Genomic DNA, 10,923 nt, shown 5'->3' on the forward strand with positions numbered 1-10,923 from the left:
AAATTATCCTTAAACTATCAAAAGTTACCCATAAACAACAAAAGTTTCATAGTGTCACAAAAGTTACCCATATTTCTTTCCATTTTCTTCTCGTCACATGTAAACACGATTTTTAAAAACATTTGTCATGACCTGCCCTACACTCACCCCTAGAATATATGCAAGTACACAATATAGTATGACCTAATCGTTTTTGAATCAAACAAACGTTTGTTTAAATAAGCAACCCAATCAATATAGAATGAGCTAATTGTTTCCGAATTAAACAACTATTTACTTATATAAGTTGAATAGAACACAACGAAACCAATTTATGGGGTCATCTTTACCTTGGTCATGAGCTCAATTCTCTTCACAAACATGGTTGTATAGTTGCATCACAAATGATCTCATGCTATCCTCAGCAGGCATGTATTAAATATCCAACAATTGTGGTACAAGACAACTAACCACTAAAACTCCCATTAAAAAGGTTGATAGAAAAGGGCTAAAAAGCGCCACAACATTGAACGAAAGACAAACTCCAATATGCACAAGTTTTTTTTTATTTACCTACAGTGCTTTTTGGGCTCCACACTTTCCCAACTTCCTTCCCTCACTACCAGCACGTGAGTATCTCCTTGATCATCAACCCAACTTGATAAACCCATGTCTACTTATATTTTACTAATATAATAGACTTTAAAATATAATATACCAAAGACATACTTAGGTTTAAGGTTAAGAAAGTTATTCCAATTAAATTAACTTAGAGTATCAATATTGAATTAGATCATCATAGCTCTAAGATAGATTCAACATATGTACCTAAAAATTTGAGTTTTAGGATTTGGTCTATTCAATTTATTTTAATTTGTTTCAATTTATGTGATCCAAGCTTATTTGAGCTTGTATTATCGAAAGTTTTATTATTTGAACTATTTAAACTTTTTTGTATAGAAACTTATGTATTTGTGAGTATGTATAAATGAACTTGTTTTCATTATTGTAGAACAAGCTAGTCTAAACTAATACATCCTCTTCTTTTAAATGCAACACACATTCTTATTGACACACACTTTGAGGAAGAGATTAAGCAAGTTTAGCCCTAAGTCTTAAGACTTGGATGTGACATCATTTTTTGTGGTCCCAATTGAAAATGATGTCATCAAATTCTTGTTAAGACTCACTAAAACTTGTCCAAATTTATCACTTTAACCCTAAGACTCAAATATATGATTTGTTAAGACTCATTGAGACTTGTCCAAATTTATCACTTTGGTGTTGCGTTTTTTTTTTTTTTTTTTTTTTTTTTTATAATAAAGTAGCTCGAGCTCGTTTAACCACTCTAATCAACTCCTATAACAGTATATCAAAAGGTAGGGGTGTAAATGAGCTGAGTTGAGTTGAGTACTACCTTGTTTATGTTCAGTTCATTTAATTTAGGCGAGTCCGAGCACGATCCCGACTTTCAAGTAAGCTCAAAATTTGGTTCAAGCTCGGCTGATTTAGTACAATGTATGTTCACGAACGGTTCATGAATAGCTCGTTTATTAAACAAGTTGATAAATGAGTGATTCATGAACGAACTTAATAATAAACGAGCTTCGTACTTTTGACATTTGAAAATCTCAAAAGTAGGATAATAATTAAATCTTAATCACACCGTATAAACTCAATAATTAAATTAACAAATGTGAATAAATCAATAATTCATGAACAGAAATAAACCAATAGTTCGTGAAAATAAAAAAACGAGGTGTTTATGAACATATCTGAACGAGCATATCTATGTTCGTGTCCAAGCTCATTTATTAAACGAGTTTCAAAATTTGTTCAAACTCGGCTCATTTATTAAATAAACGAACATGAACGAGATTCAACCGAGCTCGAACCTGAGTAGTTTATTGATCGGCTTGGTTCATTTACACCCCTATCAAAAGGTGTGTTACATTTAAAATAAAAAGGAGGAAGTAGTATTGATAGAAGACAAAATAAGTTGTAAGGATTGAGGTCTTAATCTTGTGGGCTTGTAAACTACGGGTTAGAATTACCGAATGATTAAATATCCAAAAATATACATATAATATGTATATACTACTATATACATGTAAGCATGCATGAGTATATGCCTCATTTATGTATAATTAGCCATACTTTACTTTAGGCATTCTACAAATAATTATGAGGTTTCCTAGTTCATTGATAGGGAATATTTTTTAGCCGCTTTTGGATTATATGGTGCAAAATAGAGTCAACATGTCCGACATGCACATAAAATTTCGGAATTACAACTAATAGCCGTTTGTAATTTGATTTTGGAAGAACAAGCATGTGCCACATGTCCTTTTATTAGAGGTTACATGTCACTTGATTTGCACTCTTACTTCTTTTATAATTTTTTTTTTTACTTCCTTAGTTAAGTTGAAATTTAAAACCTTTGAAAAAATAATGATGAAGATCCGTGAAGTTACAAAAAGGCCAGGATATAAAAATTGTAACTTCAATTTCCACAAAAGAGGAAAATGTTGGATTTTCTTGAAGACTTCCCATATGCTATATGATCATTAGATGAACAACTACATATGTTGGTGGTTGTCATCACATTTGCTTCTACATTTTTGTCAACTATGACTATTAAACTTAGATTTTTCATCATCATATCTAGTGATGAGTGACCTAGAAATACAAAGTTTTAATTAATTACACTTAATTTGGCAAACTAATTTCATCGAGGTCATCCATAGATAAGAATACTTCGTCCAAACACGAAAGCTCAGTATCATTATCACCATCATCATCATCATTCCTTCGCTCATACACCTTACAGACGACACATTTACTATAATCCTGCAATCATTCAATTAACAGATTAGGATAAATACGACTACTCCATCAATGCATATATGTTCAACCTTTTATGCATTGATTGTTAAAAACTATAAGTGAAAGTTACTCTAAACTTAATGCATATACAACAGATATTGATTGTCACATTTACAATTGTATAAGAAGAAAATTATAGAAATAACATGACTATTTCAAGCTAACTCTGAATATCGACTGCATCGTGAGTGTATATAATGTAAAAGGCGACTTACTAGCTTAGGTTGGCCTCTCTTTCTTGAGCCAGATTTACTGGTGGACCCAGAGTCAGGAAGTATATACTCATGCATTATCCAACTGGTCCAAACATCGGCAGGCGGCTCGCCAATATGGAACACGTAATATTTCTTCATACCAACTATTTTTCTACTACTACTTGACGACATTATTGGCTCATCCATTCCCATTGGTTTCCAATATCCACTTTCAGTCACCCTGTTTTGCATCTTTCTACTATAATAGTACCATTTACTTCCTTCCGAAAATGCTTTTCCTGTAAAATGATTCAATCATATTATTCTAGTTTCATAATTTATTAGGGTTTCTTAAGAAATAATCATTGCATAAATTATCTAGAGTTCATATGGTTAATTAAATACGTAAATATTATATATGATATGTTGTGTATATACATACACATTATATAACACGATGACACAGTCACAGTACAACATGTACGTGATTAATTAGTTCCTATGTTCTTTTTATTTGATTTATACGTGGTAACTACTTGAATGATCGATCACTTAGAAGAAGGCCAGGAAATTATTTAGTGTCCGAGATATAATAAGTATATATAGATTCAATGAACAGAGTAATGAAATTAATTAGGATGCATGCATGGGAGTATGTAATGACCTAAAAAAAGTGACGAGTTACATCATCGTTAGCTAATATATGAATCGGAATTTTAAAACATATGATCCCACATCTTGTTATTGTATATGGAAAATGGGACCTTCCAACTTTTTAAGTTGCTTCTAATTGATGATGAAAATAATAAAGTGGTGGTTTTTGTTGGTGCAAAAAATGATCAATCTGGTACAGAATAATATGATTGCTCTCTTTAGTTTCAAATTTAAGAAATGCACAAAAACAAGCAAGTTGTACGGTATTACAGTTTGCATGCTGCGTATGTTACTTAGTTTATATAGTCTTAGAAAACCAGCATGTACGTCTCATTATTCTATATCCGCGACGTGTGACGTACTACTATGGTATGTATTCGATCAATGTCAAATAAAAATATACCATATACTATAACATACTTGAAACAAAAAATACTTGTATTATCGAGGGAAAATATTACATAAATAAAACTTCTTAATTATCCCATTCTTTGATGTATATCATTCAAATGACATAATCTTTATTTGTATACGTAGTAGCTCATAAGGATAAGTTAAGTTGGATTTATTAGAAAATTGGACTATATATGTTGAGAAGGATACGATTATATTGTTGCTACTTGCTAGCTAATAGTGTCTATAAGCTAGGAATGACGAACAACACAAAAGAGTTATGTTTAGAAGTGCCTAGTAGACTACTTCTTGTGTACTTTTACTCTAATGAGTCTAATCCTAACTTTTTATCACCACACTACTACACTCGTGTATATTTTGCTCAAAAGAAAAAAAGGATTTACATTTCTTGTATTACAGATAGATCAGATCTTGTGGTACTACCATAATATTAAATTCACTAGTAAATAAACAACCAATGAAATAAATATATGTTATTGTATAACACTTAGCTTAGAAACTCCTTGCGTGTTTTCATAAAAAAATATATATGTTACCTTCCAACTCCCAAGGATTGTAAGGATAAACATCAAGATCAGGAATAACATCAGGATGGTAAGGTAAGAGGGCATCTCTACGACGAAGAAAATGAACAACAAGCTCCTCATCCGTAGGACAAAATCGAAAACCCGGAGGCAAGCTATCGCCATGATTATCATCCGCCATAACAACAAAACAACACTAATTAGAAATCGACGAAAGACAAAGAAGAAGAAGAAGAAGATAATATAAAGTGAGTAGTGTACGTTTAATACTAGATAGAAATGGTAAGGAAAATAAAGGTCGTATGTATTTATATTGAAGGGTGTTTTGAGTCCACTAGGTAGTTGTGGATGATATTTAAAGGGAGAGAAAGAAGAGTGACGTGAAACAGAAGCAGCAATAAGATGGTGTGATCACGAGAGGTTGAGGAATGTTAAATGTTAAATGTTAATGAAAATATAAATGTTTAGATTAGGCAAAAGAGGTAGGCATAACTTGGCTTTTTCTGCAAGGTTTTTTTATTTTTATTTTTTGAGTGCTGCCAAGGCGGCGGGTAACCAATTAAACGTTGGACTATACTTTCAATTAACGGTACGTGTTTTTTAAATTTGGAGGCCAGGCCACACCAATTCAAGCTAGGTTGCTAATTAATTAATCAAAACCAAACTATATATTTAGATCGCAATAAGTTAGATCAATTTGAGTCGGGTCTATTTTACATTTTGAGTTATACTAAATTATTATGTCTATACAAGTGGAAATTTGAATCAAGTTCTGTTCGAATGGTTTCACATTAAGTCGATTGAGTTAGTTTTTAACACCACTTTATATACTGATATATTACCTCCGTCTTATAATACTCTTCACTTTTTCATGTTTGTTAAATTAATGTGAAAGTTTGTTTCTTAAAATGTGTGAGTTTAACAATACTCTTATTATATTTTTTCTTATGTTAATTATAAATATTGATTAAAGTAATGTTTGTGAATAATGTTTAAATAGAGAATATAACTGAAGATTATGAAATGTAAATAGTATAAATTTTATATCAATCTAGTCAAAAAGTTGGACATATCTTTGAAGAAGTTGCCTTGTTGTTTTTAAAGTTGGTATTTAATTACCTTGAGTTACACTTTAAAATGTTGGTTACTTAAACATATAATTAGAGGATAGCTCAAACGTGATTGCTTAATGGCATGTTAAAGAATAACTTATGAAAGTTATTATCGAATGGGTGAACGATATTGTGGACCAAATCCATTTTATTAAATAATGGTATTCACAAAATATTGAGAAAAAAAGAAAAAAGAACAAAAGAACAAAAGAAATTGGCTTTTTTTTTAGTCTTAGAGAGTTAGAGTAGGCATTAGACAGTAGACTTCCTATGTTTACCTGTAAAGGTGAGATTGGGATTTATTTTGGAATTTCTGAGATTGACATCTTATTGTACTTTACATTAGTACAACTAAGTAACTAACGTATTTGTTAAGTAATTATTTTCTAGTAATCAACATAGTTTTATCAGTTTGGCAGATTTTTCTTGTCTGAATTAAGGATTCGTCAGATTTCATGTTCAATTATAAAGTAACAGAAAAAGAATTAATATTAGTCAGCTTTGCTTTGCTTTTGCTGATGTTATAAGTTAGAACTAAATTATAAAGTTACAACCAATTGACTGTCCAAAATTGACATGACTCAAAATCCTACCCTAATCAGATCTTAAATTATTCTATTTTTAGATGAAATTTTATATTAACGTGAGCTAATAGTAATAGTCTAATAGACGATAGAGTTAAGGATTTTCTCCGTCAACTAATCTGATTGCATATTAAAAAATATAACCAGTTCCTTTTTTTTTTTTTTTTTAATGAGATAGAGTTAAGAATTTTCTCTGTCCAACTAATCTGATTGCATATTAAAAAAATATAACCAGTTTTTTTTTTTTTTTTTTTTTTTTTAAATGCTCATCATAAAGAACACGCATTACATGAGCATAAGAATACATATATTTTTTTAATACCGAGAAAAATACCTTAATTGTACCATGCACCTAATACAACCACTTAAAATTGTTAGCAGAATTGCTAGATCAAAATCGCTGGATCTAGGTCAATTCGTTAAGTCAAAGATTTGTTATAAAATTAAGAAAATTTTGACTTTTATCACCTTTAAAAGACGACTTATTTGTTTTTACCACCTACATAAAAAAAAGTTTTTATTTTACCACCACATAAAAAAATTAAAGTTGGCTTTTACCACCAATCACCGCCAACTAATGGATTCTATCCATAAATTCGTTAGTAGGGCCTACCATGTCCATGTGTCACCATATTATTGGGTAAATTTTTTTTTTTTTTTAAAAAAAAAAAAAAAAACCCAGCCACCAACCAGCTACTAGCCCCACCGCTGGACTGGCTACCAGCCCCACCACCAACTTGTCGCACAGCCAGCCACTGCACTACACAACACACACAGTCACCGCACCAACCATATCCACCGCACCCACAACACACCAGCCACAACCAATGCACCCGCAACGCACCAGCCACAGCCACCTCACTGCACAACGCATCACCCATAAAGCCCCTTCCTACCGAATTCCGACCACTCCTAAAACCCTAACCACCACCAAATTTCGCACTCCTAAAACCCTAACCATCACCTAATTCCGACCCCCTCTTTAGCCAACACCAAATTTCGACCGTCCCTAGCCCCACTCGAAACTCTGACCAACCGAGGTGAGTCGATTTCACTGCCGGCTGGTTGACATGAAAGATCGGGGGAGATGAAGAGGAAACGTCATAAAAGTGGGCCCTACTAACGGATTCATGGACAGAATCCGTTAGGTGGTGGTGAATTTTTTTTTTTTTTTTTTTTAATGTAGGCGGTAAAAACCAATAAATTCGAAATAAATGAAATTTAAAAAAAAAAAAAAATAACAGTTTGTAAAGTAGTTCTCTTAAATTGAGTGACCTTTCTTTCATATAAGGTAATTAAGAGAGACCATAATATATACTAGCTAGAAGAACATGTGTTGATTTGTGGCCCCAATTGTTGTCCTTGCTTTGCATTTTAATTGTTGCTATTTTGCTATTGACGCATATTAGCTTGGTTTTGCAGGAAATCAAATATGCAATTTTGTTAGGGTTAGTCCCATACCACGACTACCACACTACAAAATCCCATGCCTACCATGCATTATTGACAAGGATCTTGTATGGTACGGTGGCGTTGATGGTGAGGTATATTATGTCACATTTAAACAAATTCCTCTAACTCCATTATGTTATTTTTTCAAAGGAGAAGGAGAGTTCAGTCTACAATCAAGACCAAATGAAGTCTCATATTAAAATCAATTGGTGATAGTAGAATTAATTCTTTTAACTTAAAAAGAGGAAACAATTTCTCATTTTTCTCATGTGTGGGATACTCACAAGTGAAGCTCTGATACCAAGTTAAAGTTAGAGATAATATGAAATGGAGTTGGGCAACCTAAAAAGAAGAATTAAGTCCACAAACAATATCAAAAAAGGTTACATACGTACTAAAACTAATCCTAACAAAATCGCACATATCTCTCCTCTTTATCTAATATGGGACACTCACAAATAGGTTACAATCAATTTCAACATCCTCTAAAATCAATTAATACCATCACATTTATTTATGCAATTTCATTTTACAATACCACCGCACTATAATCTTCTCTATCGTGCACACCTACTCTAAACTTGATCATAAAAAACAAGACTTTTACCTGGAGACGAGGGGTGTAAGATAGAACAAAAGGGAAGTCATCATCCTACTTCATGCTTATATCATCAAAAGTGGCTGTCATCCACGTGGCCAACAAGGAAATGGGTTTGGTCACGGTCCATATGTAAGTAGTAGAGATCAATCGATCATCAAATTAAGAGTTAGGCTTATGCCTACCCTACAAAAGGGCATTGCTCCCCTAATTATTACCAAAGAGTTCGCTTGTTCAGTGTTACTCTACCTTTAATCTTTAGGGATGGATTATTATTCTTTAGATCTCACCAAGAATTATTCAATTGTAATCACTACTAGCTATTTTCTTTTTTTTTTTTTTAAAAAAAAATAAAAAATAAAAATAAGATACAAGCATCCTAGCTATAATATAATAGGGTACGTAAATAGCAATCAAAAAGAAATTTCATAATATTGTTGTTTATATTAAGCTACTTATTATATACTTCTATTCTTTATTTTTCACCCCACTTGGTGTAATAAGCATGCAGTTTCTTTGATGTCACACTATATGTTATACCACAAAATTACAAAAATAAACCCAACAAACTATATGGTAGTGAAAAGGATGGCCACTGCTTGGAACATTTATTTATGGAGTTCACGAAAAGGTATTCATTTTAATTTTCATGTTTAATTGATTTGTCCCCCACCTGACATCTTCATACACAAACAATTGCATTTGTTATTACTTATTAGTAGATCACTACTTTTTCTATAGATTAACATGCTTTTTAGATTGTTATGTTTGAAATGAAACTTTAAAAATGAAAATACATATAGGTTTATTATAATTTAAAGTTACGGCGACCTGTGAAATATGATACCAATCAAGCAAATTACTTTCTACATCTAAACATTTGACTTTAAGGTGTATTTGATAATCAGATAGTGTATATTTGTATTCCTAATCTCTAATATTATTGTCATTTTATAAATATTAAAACTACATTAAATTTGAGAAATTACCTCATTGTTGAACTAGGAAAATTTAACTTGGCTCAAAGCTTGAACAAACTAACGACTTATTGACCAAATACAACCAAATGCAGAGCAAAATGACTCAAATAAATCAAATATGATCTAAATGATACGTTAGTCACTTCTAAGTTCTAACCACTCTATCACTTGATCTATTTGATTAAAGTTAGATATTAATCTTTCAAGACTGGTATCAAAGCCCCAAGGTTTTGTTTTTAGAAGATGTAATGGTTAAATTTCTAATAATAACTCAAGGACAAAATAAAGTGTATGGCAATGAGGGGAAAAAAAGTTAAGTAATATGGCCAATTTTAAATTATATATAGAATAAGTCCACTAATATGTCAAAGCTATTTTGCACAAGAATAGTTAAAGTTAAGAAAAAAAAAAATGACATTCAAATTTGAAGGTTCAAAGTTTTATTCATAACAACTGATTTGTTAAGATATCGATCATCAAATTATTATGTAGGAGTTTTAAATCGATGTTAATGAGACGACTATGAAGTATTTATACAATGTATGTTTTTTTACAAGGGTTAAATGTATAGTTAGATAGAGTGTTTTGTCCTATAAAGCCAATATAGATAGAGTGTGTGTGACAAAGGCACCACAAAACTCAAAAAATTAATGGAGATCAGATTGAGAAGCAATATTGTGATCAGATTTTGCCATTTAAAGTTTTTAATATTTTCATGGATAAAATTAACGTTACATTCTGGACTAAGATAAAGTGAGTTTGAGGTCTAAACATTTACGATTATTAGCTAGAAGAGATTGAGAGGTTAATCAATCCACGAGTAATTGAGTGTGTACAATTGTAACTATCTTTGTCAATTTATGAAAATAATGCAAGGTACCTAAATTTAGGTCAATTGTAGGGCCTAATCCCTATAATATCTTTGTTATTATTTGTCATCTGCATATATATTGTCTCTTTTATGTGACTATGTATTGCTTCTACAATATTCTTGAAATCGCGGTTTACATACCAACCCATATAAGGAGAGAAAAGAATAGGTGTTTGAGGGGTTGGATGCAATAAAATAAAGAGTACTAACTACAATATCTATCAAATAAGTTAATTAGTTTGGTCTAGTAGTAAAAATTAAATTACGAGTAGTTTATTGACTATTGAGCCTGAATTTTGACCGTGATGACCACTATAAATAGCTACCAAATGCGTATCAACAACTAGCCTGCCACCTATTTCAAGACCATTTAAGTCTCAATGCGTTTAATTGTAGAATATCTTAGTATATGATGAGTATCTCAAAATAAAGATGCACCTTGTTAAAATGAGTAGTACATTAAATTCATAAGCGAGGGTGTCACACATTGATTATCTACTAAAACAAACGAGGAGTCGAGGTGCCATAATCTCAACAACTGCACCACTCATAATTAGAAACGTCAAGTGACTTAAAGAGACTCCAAATGGTCTAATGCTAGTCCATTTCAAATGATACCAAAGAGTTCCAATTAAAAACTTGATCTATATAAACCACATAGTCACAAGTCACATC

At 31.5% G+C, this 10,923-nt stretch overlaps 1 protein-coding gene across 1 annotated transcript; it reads right to left on the minus strand.

The window, feature by feature from the left end:
• Positions 1 to 2,468: 2,468 nt before the first annotated feature.
• On the minus strand, positions 2,469 to 5,082 carry LOC145578990 (NAC domain-containing protein 104-like). Its single transcript, XM_081636281.1, has 3 exons — positions 4,664 to 5,082; positions 3,081 to 3,358; positions 2,469 to 2,829 (listed from the first exon to the last, which is right to left on the minus strand). The coding sequence occupies exons 1-3, from the start codon at positions 4,830 to 4,832 to the stop codon at positions 2,689 to 2,691; spliced, it is 588 nt and encodes a 195-aa protein (XP_081492407.1). The 5' UTR covers positions 4,833 to 5,082; the 3' UTR covers positions 2,469 to 2,688.
• Positions 5,083 to 10,923: the final 5,841 nt, after the last annotated feature.

This window comes from Chenopodium album, chromosome 14 (genome assembly GCF_948465745.1).
Source record: "Chenopodium album chromosome 14, dcCheAlbu1.1, whole genome shotgun sequence".
NCBI classification, from domain to species: domain Eukaryota; kingdom Viridiplantae; phylum Streptophyta; class Magnoliopsida; order Caryophyllales; family Amaranthaceae; genus Chenopodium; species Chenopodium album.

Excerpts from the sequence above, each read along its gene's own strand:
- LOC145578990 (XM_081636281.1), bottom strand. The coding sequence starts at position 4,832 with ATGGCGGATGATAATCATGGCGATAGCTTGCCTCCGGGTTTTCGATTT. Across the intron at positions 3,359-4,663 it reads CAATCCTTGGGAGTTGGAAG|GAAAAGCATTTTCGGAAGGA; the intron begins GTAACATATATA and ends ATCATTTTACAG. Across the intron at positions 2,830-3,080 it reads AGAGAGGCCAACCTAAGCTA|GATTATAGTAAATGTGTCGT; the intron begins GTAAGTCGCCTT and ends GAATGATTGCAG.